Genomic DNA, 18,608 nt, shown 5'->3' on the forward strand with positions numbered 1-18,608 from the left:
TTATATATTTTTTATATTTTTATTTTTTGTGTGCATATTTTTTTTTATATTTTATAGTTAATGAAATGTATTAATAAAATAAATAATATTTTAATTGAGTAATTTATTTACAATAAAATGTCATATAAAAAGTGAATGGTGGGGCAATTAGATCGAAAAGAATGGTAATGCGCTACTCCATAAGCTATTATTATATTGAAAGGAGAAATGAAGAATCTTTTACAAAACCGTGAAGGTGTCTATATATATATATATAAATATATATGAGAGCCAACAGCTGTGCATGTTTAGAGGCACTTGATTTAGCTCACACTAAAAGAGAGTTTCCCTCTGGATTAGAAGAAGAAGAAGAAGAAGAACAATGGAGGTTGTATTGATGTCTAGTGAGATCGTGAAACCGTCGAGCCCAACACCACCCGACTTGCGTCATTTACCGCTTTCATTTCTCGATCAATTAAGCGATGCTCATTTCATGCCTCTAATCTTTTACTATCTCTCCTCCCCTGACTCTTTTCACCTCAAAAAATCCCTATCCCTCACCCTCTCTCGATTCTACCCTCTCGCCGGACGAATCCAAGCCAACGACGCCGTCATCTGCAACGACGAAGGAATCCAATACCTTCAAGCTAAAGTCATCGGCAACCACCGCCTCATCGATGTAGTCAATAACTCTCAGCCATCGGATATCCAGGCCTTGATTCCACCCAAACCGCCAACCAAACAACACATCATGTCCATCCAAGTCAACTTCTTTAGCTGCGGTGGAATTGCAATCGCAACACATTCTTCACACAAGACCATGGACGCCCTTTCCGTCATAACCTTCGCCAACGCATGGGCCGCCGCCGCCGCCAGAAACGAAGTCGGATCCATCGTTTCACCCAAATTCGACATGACCGCGTTGTTCCCGCCGCGTGATACTTGCTGTTATTCGAGATGCACGTCCGATCTCGAAAACAACGTCGTCTCAAAGAGGTTTATCTTCTCCGGCACCGCACTTTCTCTTCTAAGAGACAAATACAGTAGTAATATTAATAATAATAACAACGCCTACTGCCGACCCAGTCTGGTCGAGGCCCTTTCCACCTTCATATGGACCCGATTCGTTCACTTAAAAAACAACAACAACAACAACAAAAACAAGAAAAAATACGGTTTGATTCAGGCGGTCAATCTCCGGACAAGAATAAAGCCTCATTTGCCGGCGTCATACTTCGGAAACCTCAGCAGGTTTGCCGTGGTTGTGACGGAAAGTGATGACATAAGCGGTTCTGCTATGGTGGGGCGTATGAGGGATTCAATAAGGAAGATAGATACAGAGTACTTGGAGAAACTTAAGAATGGCGATTTACAGCTGGAGTGGGTTGAGGAATTGAAGAAGAACGAAGGGGAGTGCTTGAGTTTCAGCGCGCTTCACAAGTTACCATTACAGGAAGTGGATTTTGGGTTTGGATCGCCGACGTGGGTTGCCCTAGGAGGACTCAGTCTTAGGAATACTGTTTATTTCCTTCCGACGACGACGGCGAAGGCGACGGAGGCGGCGGCGGCGGAAGCGGGTTCAGTGGGAGTGGAAGCGTGGATTAACCTAAAAGATGAAGATATGAGGGGACTGGAACAAGACACTGAATTCCTAAAATTTGCTTCATCTGTTTATGGTCTGACCTAATTATTTATTTATTTATTTATGAAAATCATGTGTGTTTGATTCTTAAGAAGCTTTTGCTTCTTTTTTTTCTTTTTAATGAACAAAAAAACAAATTAAACAACTCACTTTCATATGATTTTATTCTGTCAACTTTTTGTTGATTAAGTTGTGATTTTTAATTATTCATTTTTCAATCTAAATAAAAATGATTAAATAACTAAAATGGTTATGAAATCCAATGCTTTTTAAAATAAATCAATATGAAACAAGATCAGTCGACATATAGTCAACGCAAGTATTAAGATCTGGATTTGGCTAGCTGGCTCATCTATATATATTATTATATATATCGAAAACTAGCATCCTTTATTAAAACTAATCTATACTCCTCGAAAACTAAACCAAGATCCCCAATAATATATTTTTTTTTATAAGAGAAAGAATATGTTATTGGATCGTGATTTATTGTTGAGTAGTTGTTGTACGTAGTAGTGAATTATGATTATTCATTTTTTTTAAATAAATCTGTTGGAAATGATTAGTTTTAACAAACATATACAAAAATGATATTCGATAACATTATAAATATGTTGCTTAATCTCATTTGCTATTGACAAATGAAAAAGTGAGAGATATAAGTTTTAGACTAGTCACTTAAATTCATCTCTAAATAAGGATAACAATATATATAATACTATCAATAATACTTATGAAAGTCTAAGAAGAAATATATATATATATATATATATATATATATCTGATATTCTAATTTAGTGATAAATTATGTGGAAGAGAATTATCATTTATAATAGGAGATCAAAATATTTTCTTTACATGCATGAAGTGAAAATGATCTTTCATTTCTTTTTGCTTCTTCACGTCTTAACAAATATTTGAAGTTGATTGTTTAATTTGATCAAATTTGTTAGGTTATGATTGGAAAGGTTGAAGCTTATGTATTTTTTTTTAATATTATTTTAAAATAATATATAGATATAATATTTTTAATTTAAAATTAATAAAAGTAACTTAATTGGTTGGTTAGTTAATATTTATTTTTATAAATTTAGTGGTAAAAAAAATAGTTGAATTAACAAAATATTGTTCTTATTATTTATTTATTGATATACTAACTAATTTAAAAAAAAAAAAAAATAGACACCATTTAATAACCAAAATATGTGAGGAAGGATATTCCATTAAAAAAATGTCTGTTCAAAATTATCTCATTACAATCATACCAATTAAAGTATACTATTAATGTTTATAATTTTCCTATTTTATAAGAAACTTGTACGGTTTATTTATAAAATATCAATTCTAATAAATAGTCTAAGAGCATGTATAACGTTAAAATATCAATTCTAATAAATAGTCTAAGAGCATGTACAGCCCAAGACTTCTGCCCATTTATTTGGTCAAATCAATCTTCCACCTCAGTTGAAAATCGAACTAATTCTCAAACTAACCTTGTTTAACGTTTAATTTCTCAAACTAAATACTTTATTCATTCATTCCCAAAATAACCTACTTTACTATTCAAACTCAATTTTCTTATTTATTTTTATTTTTTTTAATTTATTTATATTTAAACTTATTATTATATATATATTTAAATTAATCTTTTTTTATTAAAATATTAAAATTATTTTTTTATAAATTATATTATTTATATTTTGATGTATATATTTACATTATTATTTATATTTTAAATTATTATTTTTATAAATATTATAATTATAATTTTAATATATACATTTACATTTTAATTATTATTTATTATATTATAATAAATATTCACGTACAATCCTCATAAATAAGTAATAAATACTAATATATTTTAAACATAACCATACATAATAATTTAATAATTTATAAAAATAATTACAATCATTCTTCTTTAAATTATTGACAATTTTACTCAAAATAATCTTTGACTAAGTTTTGTATAATTTTCTTAGTCACATCTCTCACAAATTATAATGTGATTATCCATGTATAACCTTCTTGGTCACACCTCCCACAAATTATAATCTTTCGTGAGTTATCCATCTCAATTCGAATACACTGACTTTGACTTCGTTAGTTTATCTCTTTCTCAAAATTTTACTAGGAATAAAATTATCATATTTCTCCCAATTGAGAACGTCCAATATTGATTTCTTAAACATATTTAAAATCGTTAACACTATATTTTATGTTATGTTTGTTCGTTGATAAATATTTTTTACTTATGTTTTTATTATTGTTTCTCATATGCATAATCATATTTTTTTTATAATTTTTTTGTCATTATATTTAAACCATTCTCGTTTATATAATATTTTTTATAATAAAAATAAAAAGTTATATAAAATAATAATTAAAATTAAATATATATTAAAATATAAATAATCAAATTTATAAAAAAAATATTAATTTAAATATAAATAATTAAATTTATAAAAATAATAATTTAAATATTTTAATGAAAATAATAATTTAAATATATATAATAATAAGTTTAAATATAAATAAATTAAAAAACTGAGTTTCAATAATAAAGTAAGTTAGTTTGGGAATGAATGAACAAAGTAGGTTACTTTGGGAAGTTGAATGTCAAATAAGGTTAGTTTGGGAATTGGTGGAGGGCATGTTGTACTTGGTCAAAACAAAACACTCCAATGAATTTTAAACATTTTAACGAAAATTATGGAAGTGTGAAATATAACTAATATTTTTATATTATAATAAAATATAAAATATTTTTATAATTTAAAATATATTATAATATTAAAAACATTTGTATAATTAAATATATAACTAATATTCCTATATTATAGTAAAATTTGAAATGTTGAGACCCTTAAAATTGGAAAAAATAGAGGCGACTTATAATGTTAATAAAAATATATTAATTTATTTAAAATATATATTTATTAATTAAATATATAACTAATATTTCTATATTATAAAGTATATTATATTATATAATAATAATAAAAAATCAGAGTTGAGCATGTCTGTCTGGAATTGAAGGACAGCCTCTTTTACAACTTGTTGTGGTCATGCGCTCTAATTATTACATCTAGGCTCTAGTTGTTTTACATGGTCGCCTATACTTTTTTTTCTACTCAAATTATTTTAAAAATTCAATCTTAACCATACTTTAATTTAATTTTGATTTTTTTTGTCTATAAAATAATTCATATATAATATTTTTTTAATTAATAAAACATTTAATTCTTTAAATATTAATTTTTATTCAAATACAAAAATATAATAACAATTTTTTTTAAAAAAAAATAACTTATTTTAAAAATTAGAAAGTCTAAGTTTATAATTTTTAAACCTCTATTTAAGCTGTTTTAAATTGGAGTGAAATTTATTATTATTATTATTAAAAAAAATAAAAAAAATTGATTGAGTTTGATCATTGGGTTATCCATCATTTCTTTTTAAATGATTGTGGGGAATAACTGGTAATATTAATATAAAATAGAAAAATCAAGATATTTAATTATTTGTTGTAATCATATTCAAAATATATTCGATATAACTTATGCTTATTAATATATAATTAAGATGAGTTTGATAGAGTAAAGTTTATTACCATACTAATCACTAATAAGTTTTATATGTTCAACTTCAATCCGGTAACTTATTTTAAATTCATTTTATATAATTTAATGTTTATAAAAAATAATTTAAATTAATATTATATATATTGTTACATAATTCATATACGACCAGAGGTAATGCACACTAAAATACATAAGAGTTATTAGTGACGACATTGCTTTGCTTATTATTAGTGACATTGATCAAATAACCGCAGTTGATAAAGAAATATCAAGGAGACTGTTGTTCCTGATAATTATTATCAGTGGCGGTTTTCGTAATAAACGTCGTCGCTGATATTAAGGTTTTCCACCACAATTGTAGAACGATCAGCAATGCCATTATACCATCGTCGTCGCTAATATTATAAATCAGCAACGACACACGATAACGTCGTCGCTGATAGTCGGTTAAATAACACGTTTTTTTAATCTTTTCTTCTCCCTCCGACAAATCTTTTGGAAAAGGATTCCGATCATTATCAGCATTTATACTCCGAATTCGCCCACGCATATATTCATCTTCTCACCGCCACCGGAATCCACATCCCTGTCACCGCAGCATTCTGGTATTACACTTGCGACTCCTTGAGAATTTTAGCTTCAATTTCTTTTTTGTCCAATTTGAACGTGATTGGTTCGTTATTCGTTGTTTTGAGCTTTTTTCTTATGCAATGAATATATAAGAACCGTTGAAAAATGAGATTGTCGGGTAGAGAGCTGTGGTTAATTTAGATATATATGTGAGAGTAAATTGATACTTGGGTCGGATTGTGGGTTGACCTGCCCATAAATTTAAAACGGTTAAAAATAAAATTAAAATGCTATAGGTATAGTTCGAACTTGCAACTTAACAAAACAAGTACAACCTTTTGACCAAATAGACTAATAACACTTTATATTTTAAATTCAACACCAAATTTGATTAACGCGGGACATTTTAACAATATAAGTTCAACTTTTTAACTAACTAATATATATATATATATATAATGATGCTTAATTTTTAAAATGTCTGGATTGTCGGGTCGAGAGTTGTGATTAATTTGGATATATATGTGAGAGTAAATGGATACTTGAGTCGGATTGTGGTTGACCCGCCCATAAACTTAAAACGGTAAAAAATAAAATTAAAAAATGCTAGTATGGTTTGAACTTGCAAGCTAATAAAATAAGTATAACTTTTTAACCAACTAGGCTAATAACACTTTATATTTTAAACTGAACACCAAATTTGATGAACGCGGGACATTTTAACAATATAAGTTCAACTTTTTATCTAACTAATCTATATATATAATGATGCTTAATTTTTAAAGTATCCAGATTGTCGGGTCGAGAGCTATGGTTAATTTGGATATATATGTGATAGTAAATGGATACTTGGGTCGGATTGTGGGTTGACCCGCCCATAAATTTAAAACGGTTAAAAATAAAATTAAAAATGTTAGTATTGTTCGAACTTCCAACCTAAAAAAACAAGTACAACCCTTTAACCAACTAGACTAATAACACTTTATATTTTAAATTCAACATCAAATTTGATGAACGCGAGATATTTTAACCATATATGTTCACAACTTTTTAAACTACTAATATATATATATATATATATATATATATATATATATATATATATATATAATGATGCTTAATTTTTAAAGTGTCCGGATTGCCGGGTCGAGAGATGTGGTTAATTTAGATATATATGTAAGAGTAAATTGATACTTGGGTTGGATTGTGGGTTGACCCGCCCATAAATTTAAAACGGTTAAAAATAAAATTAAAAATGCTATAGGTATGGTTCAAACTTGCAACCTAACAAAACAAGTACAACTCTTTAAGAAAATAGGTTAATAACACTTTATATTTTAAATTCAACACTAAATTTGATGAACGCGGTAGTTCATCAATAGTTTTTAATAGATTTCACTATTATTAGTGAACAATAATGGAAGAATTTCGTTATATTTATAAATATATGAGACATAATTCATATGGATATAGTAAGTCTCGTCTGGGCTACTTTAATGGTAGTCTTTATATTTTTCTTTTCACTCATAGTATGAGGAAAAAGTGGACTCTAGAGCTGAAACTAAATGAGTTGAGGATTCAAACTATATCAATTGTTTTATAGATCGTTCTGCAATGTGAGAGTAAATGGATACTTGAGTTGAATTATGGATTGACCCGCCCATAAATTTAAAACGGTTAAAAATAAAGTTAAAAATGCTATCACATTTTTACTGTAATATTTTTTACGATTTTTATATTATTATTCGTACAAATACACGTGATAAATACTAGTTTTTAATAAAAGACAAACCAATGAAGGTGAAAGAGACTAATAAAAAAATGTAAAGAAGAAATGAGTTTTTGTTTAGAAACAAATATAATAAAATAATATGTGAGAGTAATAATGGAATGAAATTTTAATAAAGGTTTATAAAGCGGAATGAGTTATAATTTAGTTGAAGTTATAAATTATAACTCTCAAGTAAACAATTAATTAATTTACTGTAAGTATATTTGTACTTTACCTATTTACCTACATTGCTGCTTATTAAACGAGGCTTAAGGTACTATTAATTAAAATAAAAAAAAATTCAAAAAAAAAAACTAAAATCAGCACAAATATTTTTTTCTTAAAATAATAAGGAAGTCCTCCTTGGTCAACACATGAATTAAAGAACATATCGGAAATGTGAGGATAATAATCCAACAAACAACATCAGCTTAAATCATACATACATCATTATAATAATAGGACTAATAATGGATCCCATCTAGAGTATGGACTATTCTCTCGACTCTCTAATCATTTCCCAAAGGTTGTCTCGCCCAAAATCAGAGGAGAAACAAAAAAAAACATGATTTATCGAAATTAAAAATTAGATTTGAGTTTGAGAGTCGCCACTTGTTCATGTTAAATATCGCTCAACTTTTTTAGGTTTTCGTCGCTTAAAGTCATGTAAAATAAATAAATCAAACTTTTATAATTAAACCTCATAACTTACCTCCCGTCGAATCCTAGCCGAGATTGAAAATAAAATGGTAGGTTTAATTTAAGATTTTTGTAAAACTTTTTTTCGGTTTAAGAATAATCTTACGACACAGAGTTGCCACCTAATTTTTCTTGTAAAATTAGAAAAATATAATTTTGTATAAAGACACCAAGAATCAAAAATTTTATAAATGGGTTCGGTGCTTGGTACGTAAGGAAAATGAACCAATTCTCAAACTAATCTTGTTTTTCAATCAATTTCCCAAACTAATCGGGACATGATTCTTTGCTCACACACTCCCTTTTTTCCTCATGTTCCTTCTCACAAGAAGAGGGGCAAAACAGTCATTTTACAAACAAACAAAATTATTTATGTTTTTATCCCTCCTAGTGAGAGGAAATAGGGGAGCAAAGGAAGGTCGGGAGAAAAGAACTCTGAGTGAAATTAACCCACTTTATTCATTCATTCATTCACAAAATAACCTATTATACTATTTAAACTCAATTTTCATATTTTTTTATTTTTTTATTTACATTTAAACTCATTATTAAATATATATTGTTTTTATTAAAATATTTAAATTATTATTTTTATAAATTTGATTATTTAAATTTTGATATATTTATTTACATTATTATTTATATTTGATATATATATTTTTAATTTTTTTTTATAAATTTTAATATATATATATATATATAAATTATTATTTCACTTTACCATATTTATAAATAATTGATAAATACTAATAAATTTAAAATATTTTAACTATAACCATATAATAATTTAATTATACATAAAAATGATTACAATAATCCTTTCGTATGACCTTCTTAACCACATCCCACAATGGTGTTTCGTGAGTTATCCATCTCAATTCGAATACGCTAACTTTGATTTCATTGATTTTCTTCTTTCTCAAATTTTCATTAGGAATAAGATTACCATATTTCTCTCAATTATGTGTTATTTGGAAAGTCCAATATTGATTTTTTTGAGTATATCTAAAATCGTTAACGCTATATTTATGTTAAATTTGTTTGTTGATAAATATTTTTGTTTATATTTTTATTATTATTTCTCACTTGCTTAATCTCGTTATGTTTCAACTTTATTTGATGACAATTTGAACGATCGTATTTTTATAATGTTTTTGTCATTATATTTAAACGATTAACATTTATATAATATTGGATTAAACTTTTTAAAATATAAATAAAAAAGTATATAATATAATAATTAAATGTAAATATATATTAAAATATAAATAATCAAATTTATAAAATTAATAATTTAAAATATTAATATAAATATATAAATCTAAATATAAAAAATTAAATTTATAAAAAAATAATAATTTAAATATGTATATCAAAATATAAATAATCAAAAATTTAAAAACAATAATTTAAATATTTTAATAAAATTAATCATGTAAATATATATATTTAATAATAAGATTAAATATAAATAAATAAATATTAAAAAAAATGAGTTAAAATAATAAAATATGTTAATTTTGGAATAAATAAATAAAAATATGTTAGTTTGAAAAGTTGAACGAGAAACAAGGTTAGTTTGGGCGTGAAAAAAGACATCGACGATATACCTCACGCGTCTAGTTAAACCATCTATACTACTACAATTTTTTAGAAAATATTTGTACACTTAGTTTTTATGTGTTTTTAACCTTGGTTAAACTTGTTATATATACCGGGTTAATTTTAGTGTTGATTTTCATATGTATGGCCGACTATTTGTCCGTCTATGTCCGTAGTAAATTAAATAAAAAGTTCCATCCATCCATGTGACTATTGTGATAAACCATATATATATATATATATATATATATATATATATATATATATATTTGACCTGGACGAATGTTAAAGTGAAAATGGAATCATGGATGGATGACAAAATAATTATACATGGAAAACTCGTGCTAATATGTAAAAAAAAAAAAAAAAAAAAATGGTTCATATGAGAATGAATGATCAATTTTTAAACATTTCAAATAAGGATAGAGACCAGGTAAAAAAAAAAAGTTAAAATAGTCGGAAAAAATATATAAAATCAATTTTATGATTGAGAATAATATTAAGAATATAAATTATTATATCGATTTTATTTTCTTTTATAATAAAATATGTGTTAAGTAGGAGTAAGAAAAGTTACGGAATATCGAAAATATAATATAGTGAAAATATTGATAATTTTGGTATACCGAAAAAAATTGATCGAGTATGTGATCATCGATGAAGTGTCATTTAAAGTTGTCGAAGGAAACGAGTTTGTGAGCTTATTACTTGAAGCACAACCGAGGTTCAAGGCTCATAATCGAAAGAAAGTTGCATGTATGATTTTTGATTTATTCTTAGTTGAATTGGTTTTTTTATTTAAGTTAATATGTTTTTTAGGTATCGAAGGTATAATACTGATACCGTATCGAAATTAAGGTATATCGAAAATAAGGTATATCGAAATCAAGGCAAGGTAAATGTATGCATTTTTTTTATACCGAAATTTTAAGTAAAATATAAGATACGAATAAAAAATTAAAATATATCGTACCGACCCGCCCATAACTACAACCCTATATGCTTTAATTTTGTAATTAAAATTTGGAAAAGGGTTTTTAAATGGACATATGTCTCCCTGATTGCATTTTCTTAAAATAAATAAATATCTATTAGTAAGCTAGCTATTATCTAGGGAATGGAGATATTTAAATACCAAAAAATAATGGTGTCTTATAAGAAGAAAACTAATGTATTTTTTTTCTTATTTTTATGTTTTTGTAATTTTTATATTTTATTTTCTTTGTATTATTGTAATTGAACAACTCTCATCACTCTTATTATACGCCCATCTTAAAAAAACAATAAAAACATATCCAAAGGCAATTACTAAATCTTGACATTTAAGGTACTATCAACTAAAATCAACACAAATATTGGTTTTTTCTATAACTTAGTCAACTACCATTTTTAAATGCATACAACTACGACTAAGGATGATAAATTGAAACTACTTTGCGGTAATCAATCTGATTGGTACGATTTTTCCTCGTTTTGACCGGAATTGAGAAAAATCTAAAATATGTTGACCGGAGTTCAAGGTGGGAATGATATTTACATGCCTACACTACCCCAAACCACCGAATCGGAACTTTGTTTTTAGTGATTTTTAAATAAAATAATTAATATATATACATACTTATTTAATGCATGATTATTTTTTTACTAAAAAGAATTTGTTTATCTTTTCTTATTTAATTTAATGTAATCATTAAAAGTTTATATTATTTTATAAATATATAAATTATATTATTTTTTATTTATATTTTAAGTTTAAACTAACTTTTGGTTTTCGATGTACCATAATAAAATCTTGTCCCCGGTCGGTGCGGGATGTTTTCTATTTAAAATTTTTGTCGAGGATCAAGATGAGGTTGATAGATTCGGGACGGGAATGATAATGCGATTCTCGAAACCGGACCACCACATTGTCACCTCTAACTGTGGCAGTTGGTTGGGCACCAACGTTCTTTCTTTCTTGGTAAGTTATGAGAGCTCGTCTGATACATGTTTATTAAGATTTTTTTTTTGATTTTACACAACTTTTTAGAAAATTTTTTTTATCACATTAATATCATTTTAATTATTAAATCACTTATTTTATTAATTAAAATATTAAAATATATTTATTTTATTTTTATAAAATAAATTTTAAGTGTTAAAAAGTTCAAAATAACCTACCTTCTCATCAAATAAGATTTTTTATTTTACAAAATATCCAAAAATGGTCAAATAAAAACCAATATGGTGTAGCCCTACTTGTTTGATAAATAGCTTATTTCAAATAATAGTTAAATTTAAATTGGGTAAATAAATTAATAGTTAATTATTTGAATGAAAAATATTGATATGTATAAATAAATAATAAACAAAAATAATGAATATTTTAATATTTTAATTAATAATTTAAATATTATAATTAATAATAATTAATTAATTAAATTATGAATGGTTAAACAGATATATCTTTATAAGTAGAATATTCTTCTCAATTACTGTATTTGTGTTTCACTGAATTAATTTGAATAAAAAATGAGTTCTAATAATATTTAATAATTTGGTCTTAAATTGATAATAAAAAAATAAAAAAGATTAATGACAAATTTAGGACTCTAATGGAATGATTTTGTCAAATTTGTCATTTTAACAACTCTGTTTATTATATTTTGTTAAATTTAAGACTCTTTCTTTTAACACTGTTAATTTAATTTAAGTAAAACTCTATTAAAATACTTTTTTATATTATTTATTTTAGACTTCATTAATTTTTATAATTATAATGTATTTATTTTTATCGAATTATCATTTTTCCCAATCTATTCCATCCCTCCACACCAATTACCATTTCCTTCCGCCATCTTCAATATCTCCAACTCATATATATAGAGATTGCCCTAAGATATATACATATGAGTATCAATTAAATTTAACTTCGGAATTGAATATGTGAAACTGAAGATATTACATAACTAAGTTGCCTTTTGGTCAATCAGGCATCAGTCTAGGAAGTGGTATTGTTGTTCTGCAGTCTTGGAAGTCTCTTTGATGTAGGCAACTAAAACATTCTAATGGATAATATATCAAACAGATCCATGTAAATAAGAAGAGATGAACTAATCATGTGAATCCAATATCTCCAACTCCGATTATAGACAAATCTTTGACAGTAAATCCATCCATTTCTAACTCAAATCTTTACTTACACTGTTACACATAGCAGATCGAATGGGAGAGAAGAATAAATTAAGCTAAATATTTTGCTCGTTTAAATGATCTTTATATTTCCTAGTTGATTAGAAGATGCTTGAAATGTAATTAAGCGAGAAGATTCACAGACCAAGCTCGGTATAAACTCAAAACGACCATGAAAAAGAAAGTTTTTGAATTATCGAGAAAATGATATTGAAAAATGAAAATCCTAATTAGCAGAAGAGAAGGCGGAGGAGATGATATAGTAACGGTGGAGGAGGGGGAGTTATTGGTCGGAGAGGGAGGAGAGGTTGTTGGATGATGAAATTGATAAAATAAATTATTATTATATCTACTACTAATTGATGACATGTAATAAATTAATTAATTATGTATATAAATAAAAAATAATTAACATGAATCAGAGTTTTAAATATATATATATATATATATATATATATATATATATATATATATATATATATATATATATATATAAAAGTATAAGTATATAGTTTTTAAAACGACAACAAGCTAGGAGAGTTATCGATTTGACAAAACTTTTCAACTTTAGTTCTAAATTTGTCATTTATGTTAGGATTTGTATATCCCAAATCTGATCTGCTTGAAAACAATATGTAAAAAACACAAGAAAGAAGAACACAAGAACACACAGATTTATAGTAGTTTACTCAAATTAAGCTACATCCACTTCAGCCACCACCAGATTACACTATAAAGAAGAAGAAGGAATACAGAGTTTTTTGCCTCACACTTTATCTCTCTAAAAATCTGTCTTCACAATGTAAACCCTTAATAATTATATATTTATAGGGTAAACATTCAGGTAATAAACCTAAATAACTTTGGTCAGGCCCAAGCCTAAAACCAAAATGAAAACGCAATAAACTCTAATTAACAATGTAGAGTTTATTATAAGTGTAGGCTCCATAACTCAACAATCTCCCACTTGGAGATTAACTTCATCATCTCTCGATCGGTAGTGGCTTTCCATTCGGTGTCTTAACGAAGAAGACCAACTGAAGTTGCACACATCTTCAGTTTCTCATTTGTCACAACTTTCGTCAACATATCAGCTGGATTCTCACTCTCGGGAATCTTCTCAAGAGAGCTAATATTCCATCTTCTAAAGCTGACCGGATGAAATGATAACGAACTTGTATATGCTTCGTCCTTCCATGATAAACAGGATTCTTTGCCAAATGAATGGCACTCTGATTGTCGCATCGCAACACACTTCCCCCGTAGTCTTGACCCAATTCTCGCAAAAAAGGTTGTAACCACATTATTTCCTTAGCAGCTTCTGTCACAACAACATACTCTGCCTCACAACTAGAAAGAGCAACAATCTTCTGCAATTTTGAAACCCAACTGATTGCAGTACCTCCCAAAGTATAAATATACCCTGTTGTGTTCTTCCTACTATCAACATCACCACCATTGTCAGCATCAACATATACTTCCAAACCCATATTAGACTTTCGAAAACACAAAGTGAGACCCGTACTTTCTCTTAAGTATCGTAGTATCCACTTTACTGCTTCCCAATGTTGTCTACCCGAATTGCTCATGAATCTGCTAACAACTCCCATTGCATGTGCTATGTCTGGTCTTGTGCAAACCATGGCATACATAATACAACCAATGACAGAGGCATATGAAACAGTTGCCATGTAAATTTTCTCCTCCTCTGTTGAAGGCGACTAATCTTTAGATAGTCTTAAGTGACTAGCTAAGGGGGTAGTAACTTGTTTTGCATCATACAAGTTAAACCTGCTAAGAACTTTCTTCACATATTCTTCTTATGAAAGCTTGAGAATTTCTTCATCCCTGAAAATTCTAATCCAAGGATTTGTTTAACACTACCCAAATCCTTCATTGCAAACTTTTCAGACAACTCTTTCTTGAGCTTGTTAATCTCATACAAGCTTGCTTCAACAATTACCATGTCATCAACGTAGAAAAGAAGAATAATGTACGATTTATCAAACCTCTTGATATAGAAGTAATGATCAGCTTCACACCTCAAAAAATTGTTACTTTTTATGAAGCTACCGAACTTTTTGTACCATTGCCTTGAAGCCTGTTTCAAACCATACAGACTATTCTGAAGCTTACACACAAGCTCATCTTTTCCTTTGATTTCAAATCCTTCTGGTTGTCGCATGTAAATCTCTTCATCTAAATTACCATGAAGAAAAACAGTTTTGACATCCATTTGTTAAAGATGAAGGTCTTCTTTCACAACCAAACTCAAAATAGTTCTGATTGTCATCAATTTAACTACTGGAGAGAAGATCTCATTGTAGCCAATACCTTCTTTCTGTTGAAATCCTTTCACAACCAACCTTGTCTTGTACCTCATAGTTTTATCATGTTCTTCTTTAATCCTGAAGATCCATTAGTTGTGAAGTGCTTTCTTTCACTTTGGCAGCTCAGTGAGATCCCAAGTCTGATTCAACATCAAAGAGTCCATCTCATCTTTCATCGCAGACTCCCACTTAAATGATTCATCAGATTTTATTGCTTCCTCAAAGCATTAAAGTTCACCTCTATCTGTCAACAAGATATAGTTCACAGATGGAGACCACCTCTCAACTGGTTTTCGATTCCTTGACGATCTTCTCAACTATACAACCGGTGTTTGTTAATTTACCTCTGGGGCCACATTCTCAACAATTTCATCTTCAACAACACATTGTTCTTCTTCGATAGTCGGTATATATTCAGCTGAAAAATCTCTCAAATCGACTGTACCAGTCTCTTCCAACTTGGAATCACCATCTGATGTCTTCCCAACACAATCTTTGTATAGAACCTGTTCATTGAAGATAACATTTCTGTTACGAATGATCTTCCGATTTTGATTATCCCAGAAATGATAACGAAACTCGATATCACCATAACCAATGAAAAAATATTTATTAAACTTTGGATCAAGCTTGCTCCTATCACATTCATTAATACGAACATATGATAAACAACCAAACACTTTCAAATAAGAAAGGTTTACCTTTTTATTGCTCCAGGCTTTTTCAGGAATTTTGAATTCAAGAGGAATAGAGGGTTCCCTATTTATCAAATAGGCAGCAATATTAATAGCTTCTGCTCAGAAGGTTTTAGGCAGCCTTGCATGCAATCTCATGCTTCTATCACGCTCGTTCAATGTTCGATTTATTCGTTCAGCTACTTCATTCTCTTGAGGCGTTCGGGGAACAATCTTCACCATACTTATCTCATTCACATCACAATACTATTTGAAATCTGAATTGATATATTCACCTCCGTTGTCGGATCTCAAACACTTAACTTTCTGGTTTGTTTCATTTTCAACCAAAGCTTTCCATTTCTTAAAAATAGCAAATACTTCAGACTTGTGCTTCATAAAATATACCCATACCTTTCTTGTTGAATCATATATAAATGTCACGTAGTATTGTGATCCGCCGATAGAAGAAATAGGTGCAGGTCCCCACACATTAGTTTGTACCAACTCTAACCTTTCTTTCTTGAGCTCCTTCCCAATTTTTAAGAAACTCACCCGTTTCTGTTTTCCAAGAATGCATGTTTCACATAACTTATGTTCAACAGACTTCAGTTCTGGAATCTGTCCATTCTTCAAAAGAATTTTCATCCATTTTTCGCTCATATGGCCCAACCTGCAATGCCACAGCTCACTGTTCTTCGAGTCATCAACTACAGCAGCAATTGATTCTCTACAAGTTGAAGTCGTGTATAACGTTCCAGTTTTGTGACCTCGAGCAATAACTATTGCTCCTTTAGTCACCTTCCACGCACCATTTCCACAACTGAAATTGTGACCTTCTTCATCAAGATGTGTAACAGATATCAAATTGCGCATTAAACCTGGAATGTGTCTTACCTTATTAATCTTCCAAACAGAAACATTTGTCATCTTCAATTTGATGTCCCCCATGCCAACAATATCTAGTGGCTCACCATCTACGAGATAAATTTTCCCACAGTTTCCAACCACATAATTCTCCATTAAGTTTTTGTGGGCAGTGGTGTGGAAAGACGCTCCTGAGTCCAAAACCCATGAATCTATCGGGCTATCAACAGACAGAAGTAACGCATTAGTGACAGATTCTATAACAACGTTGGCTGCATCATTTTTATCATCACTATTTTTCTTCGGTGATTTGCAGTTCCTCTTTAAATGACCATGTTTACCACAATTACAGCACTCAAATGTCCGCCTAGACTTGGACTGACTCCTCCTGCTCCTTGACATAGATCTGCTCTTACCTCGGTTGAAATTTATATCATTACCTCTTCCCCTGTTTTCCACATTCAGAGCAGAACCTTTGAATGTTTCACCAGAATCAATTTTACGAACCTCTTCATCAATAATACGATCTCTAACTTCAACAAATTTCAGTTTAGCATTTCCAACTAAATTATTAATTGCTACCCTCATAGGTTCCCAACTATTTGGTAGAGATACTAACAAAATCAAGGCACTAACTTCATCCCCCAAATCAATCTCAATAGATAACAATTGATTCACAATTGTATTGAATTCATTCAAATAAGTAGTGACAGAAGTACCATCAACCATTCTTAAGTAAAAGAGTCTTTTCATTAAGTGTACCTTGTTGTTAGCAGATGGTTTCTCATACATATCAGAAAAAGCTTTCATCAGACCCATGGTGGTCTTCTCCTTTGCTACATTGTGAGAAACCGTCTTGGCTAGCTTCAATCGGACAACTCCCAAAACTTGTCTATCAAGGAGTTTCCATTCAGCTTTATCCATCTTTTCTGGTTTCTCATTCAAAGGAACATGAAGCTTCTTTCCATGGAGATAATCTTCAATCTGCATTCTCCAGAAGGCATAATCTGTCCCATCAAATCTTCCAATCTCATGTCCTATACTGTTCTCACTTGCCATCATTTCCAATGCTCGGATCTAGCCTAGCTGCTCTAATACCACTTGTTAGGATTTGTATCTCCTAAATCCGATCTGCTTGAAAATATTCTATAAAAAACACAAGAAAGAAGAACACAAGAACACACAGATTTATAGTGGTTCACTCAAATTTAGCTACATCCACTTCAGCCACTACCAGATATCACTATAAAGAAGAAGAAGGAATACAGAGTTTTTGCCTCATACTTTATCTCTCTAAAAATCTGTCTTCACAATGTAAACCCTTAATACTTATATATTTATAGGGTAAACATTCAAGTAATAAACCTAAATAACTTTGGTCAGGCCCAAGCCCAAAACCAAAAAAAAAAAAGAAAACTCAATAAACTCTAATTAACAATGTAGAGTTTATTATAAGTGTAGGCTCTATAACTCAACAATTTATCCCAAAAATAAAATAAATCAAACACTTAGATAATACACTCACTTCAAAGAAAGAAAGAAATTGAGAAATAAACTCAAATATAAACTTATATATAAACTCATATATATATATATGAGAACCACTATTTAGATTGAAAAATAAAATGATTAATTTTAAAGAATTATGATAATTCTTTTATAGAGATTTAAATACATATATTTTTAACAATTTTTAACAATGTGTTGAGCGATTCT

At 28.6% G+C, this 18,608-nt stretch overlaps 1 protein-coding gene across 1 annotated transcript; it reads left to right on the forward strand.

Moving 5' to 3' along the window:
• Nucleotides 1-361: 361 nt before the first annotated feature.
• LOC124933117 (stemmadenine O-acetyltransferase-like) lies at nucleotides 362-1,666 on the forward strand. Its single transcript, XM_047473823.1, has one exon. The coding sequence runs from the start codon at nucleotides 362-364 to the stop codon at nucleotides 1,664-1,666; it is 1,305 nt and encodes a 434-aa protein (XP_047329779.1).
• Nucleotides 1,667-18,608: the final 16,942 nt, after the last annotated feature.

The sequence above is a fragment of the Impatiens glandulifera genome, chromosome 1 (assembly GCF_907164915.1).
Source record: "Impatiens glandulifera chromosome 1, dImpGla2.1, whole genome shotgun sequence".
In the NCBI taxonomy this organism is placed as follows: domain Eukaryota; kingdom Viridiplantae; phylum Streptophyta; class Magnoliopsida; order Ericales; family Balsaminaceae; genus Impatiens; species Impatiens glandulifera.